The 2,500-nt window shown below is 55.1% G+C and overlaps 1 protein-coding gene across 1 annotated transcript in view; it reads left to right on the top strand.

Annotated features, from left to right (window-relative positions):
* carmil2 (capping protein regulator and myosin 1 linker 2) overlaps positions 1-2,500 on the top strand; it is a 50,955-nt gene that overhangs the window by 30,031 nt on the left and 18,424 nt on the right. Inside the window, exon 31 of the mRNA XM_076303801.1 lies at positions 1,362-1,816. Within this exon, the coding sequence (XP_076159916.1) occupies positions 1,362-1,816 (455 nt within the window). The remainder of the gene's footprint in view (positions 1-1,361; positions 1,817-2,500) is intronic.

Genomic DNA, 2,500 nt, shown 5'->3' with positions numbered 1-2,500 from the left:
TTAGTCTGTAATCTCTATGATTGGCTTTGCCATTTGTATGGTTTGTATGAAGAGATTTTTATTCTTTCTGTGTGTGTGTGTGTGTGTGTGTGTGTGTGTGTGTGCGTGCGGTTTTTTGAAGCAGCAAGCTGGAAGGGAGGGGGGCTTCCCCCTGTGCTTTAGGGGGTTCCCATGGCGATGGAGTTTGCTCTGTCACAGTCTAGAGGGCGGGTGGGGGGCCCTGTTTGGGAGGGTACTGGCCAACCCCTCTGACTCACCAAGATAATCACTTGTGCAGCAGAGAGCCAGCTCTGTAAGACAGACCGAGGACACAGACACAGGAAAACAGATAGACAGAAAGACAGACAGACAAACAGGCAAACAGGAAGACAGGAAGACCAACAACTAGACAGAGAGTCAGCAAAAGCCAGAAAGACTGGACCGCAAAAGTTAGAAAGGTACCCCAGTAGACCAGCCTGTATACAGCAGACAAATAACCAGACATATAGATAGACAGGTAGACAATAGACAGTGAGACAGGTTGTCTGACAAACAGAGAAACATGCAGGTAAGCAGTTAGACAGTTAAACAGGCAGAGCTGCACAGCCAGCCAGGCAGGCACAAAGCAGGAGGGCTGAGGGTAACTGGAGCATGGACACTTTACTTTCAGTCCACTGGGCCACACAAGAGGGTAGGTGAGAGGAGGAGAAGAGAGAGAGGAGAAGATAAGAGGATAGGGAGAGAGAAAGAGTAAAGGAAATGAGAAGAAGAGAGAAGAGGAGTGGAAGAACTCTTCACCCAGTCTCTCTCCTCCTGCTCATGCTGTCTCACATGAGCTGCTGCTGCATTATGAAGTTGTCTGGTGAAGACATTTCTCTTCCTTCTGCTGTGATGTTCAAATCTGTTTGCTCCATCAGTTCCAGTCATTTGGTGCTATCTGGTTCCCATCTCCTTCTGTGTGCCTGTCATCCTCCCTTCCTGTGCTTGGCTCCATCAGATCACCAGTCTATCTCTCTCTCGCTTGCTCTCTCTCTCTCTCTCTCTCTCCTCCTTCTCCTCCCCTCCCTCTCTTATCTTTTTCTCAGTATTTTAAATCACTCATCTCTGTTAGCTCTTGAATTCCTCACATACCTCCTTTATAGCTCACATTTTTTTACACATCAGCTGATACAACTGTGCTGGTTTGTGTTTTACTTTTCTCCCTTCTCTCCCTTTTCCCTCTCTTCTCTCTCTCTCTCTCTCTCTCTGTTTCTACCCATCTCTCCCCCTCTTTTTCTCCCTCCCTATATTTTCCTACTCCCCCTTTCTCCCCACCCTTGCTCTCTCTGGGTCCTCTCTCTCTCTCTCTCTCTCTCTCTCTCTCTCTCTCGCTCTCTCTGCAGGTCTGCTGGATGTGGATGCGGAGCAGCAGGCGAGAGAGAGCAGCGTGCATTATCAGCATGAAGGCGTCGGGGGAGGGGTGGGCGTCGGAGGAGGAGGGGGGAGCCTGCTGCTGCTCGCGCCCGCTCTCGCCGGACCCAGGGAGGTGGAGTTCGAGTCGAGGGGGCGGGCCTCCTCGTTGTCGTTGGCGACGGCGCTGTCAGTCAAGCCGAGGCCCCGAGGCTCCTCCTACGCGGGCGGGCAGGAGGCGGACGTTGCTGCCGCGGCGACTGCTGCTGCTGCTGCTGCTGCTGCCGCGGCGACCGCTGCTCTTAGCCACAGTGAGGCACGGCGCCCTGAGCCCGCACCTCCGCGCCCCCCTATGGACCTGCCCATCGAAGGCCACACACTGAGGCACTACACCCGCTCCAGGCCCAGACCCAACCGCCGCAACAGGCAGCCGCCCAGCAAGCCTCAGGTAAGCACCACGACGAGCCGGAGCAGAGCGGAGGAGAGGAGAGGAAAGAGAGGGAGCCGGGGAGCAGGTGGGAGCGAACGAGGTAGCGGATGGAGAGAAGAGGGAGAGGGTAGCGCGGGGCACAGCTGAGGCTGAGAAGGAGAGAGAGGGAGAGAGAGGGAGAGCCGCAGGCACGGAGGAGAAAGGCGGAGATGCAGACTCGATGGAGGGGGAGAGGGAGACAAAACAAGGCAGGAGCAGGGGAATGATGGAGAGGGAGGCAGAGGCAGAGAGAAAGAGAGGGGGAGGGAGGGAGAGCGAGAGAGGGAAAAGGAGAAAGAGAGGGAGGGAGGCTGCTTTCTGATGGCGGTACTCAGGTTGATTCAGCCGCAGCAGAGCAGCAGCTTCAGGCTCCCTCTCCCTCTCCATCCCTGCATCTCCATCGTTCCCTTCTCCTTCCCTCGCTCACCCCTTTTCTTCCCCCCCTCCTCTCCCCTCCTCTCCTCTCCTCTCTGTGCTGTCGCTCTTCCAAAGCCTCAGTAGAAAACACGGTCAGAGAGGCACCGTGCTGCCTGTGCATTTGGAGATATTTTTGGGTGTGTTATTTTTCTGCTCCCTGTTTTTCCTCTCCCCTCTGCCTGAGTGTGTGTGTGTGTGTGTGTGTGTGTGTGTGTGTGTGTGTGTTTGTGCGTGACTCCCAGCTGG

This window comes from Alosa pseudoharengus, unplaced genomic scaffold, assembly GCF_046254945.1.
Source record: "Alosa pseudoharengus isolate Yale_2024_CS ecotype anadromous, Long Island Sound unplaced genomic scaffold, YU_APseudo_1.1 YU_APseudo_1.1_scf_10, whole genome shotgun sequence".
Taxonomy (NCBI): Eukaryota; Metazoa; Chordata; class Actinopteri; order Clupeiformes; family Clupeidae; genus Alosa; species Alosa pseudoharengus.
The sequence above is the reverse complement of the archived record's forward strand: the minus strand, read 5'-3'. Positions and strand labels throughout refer to the sequence as shown.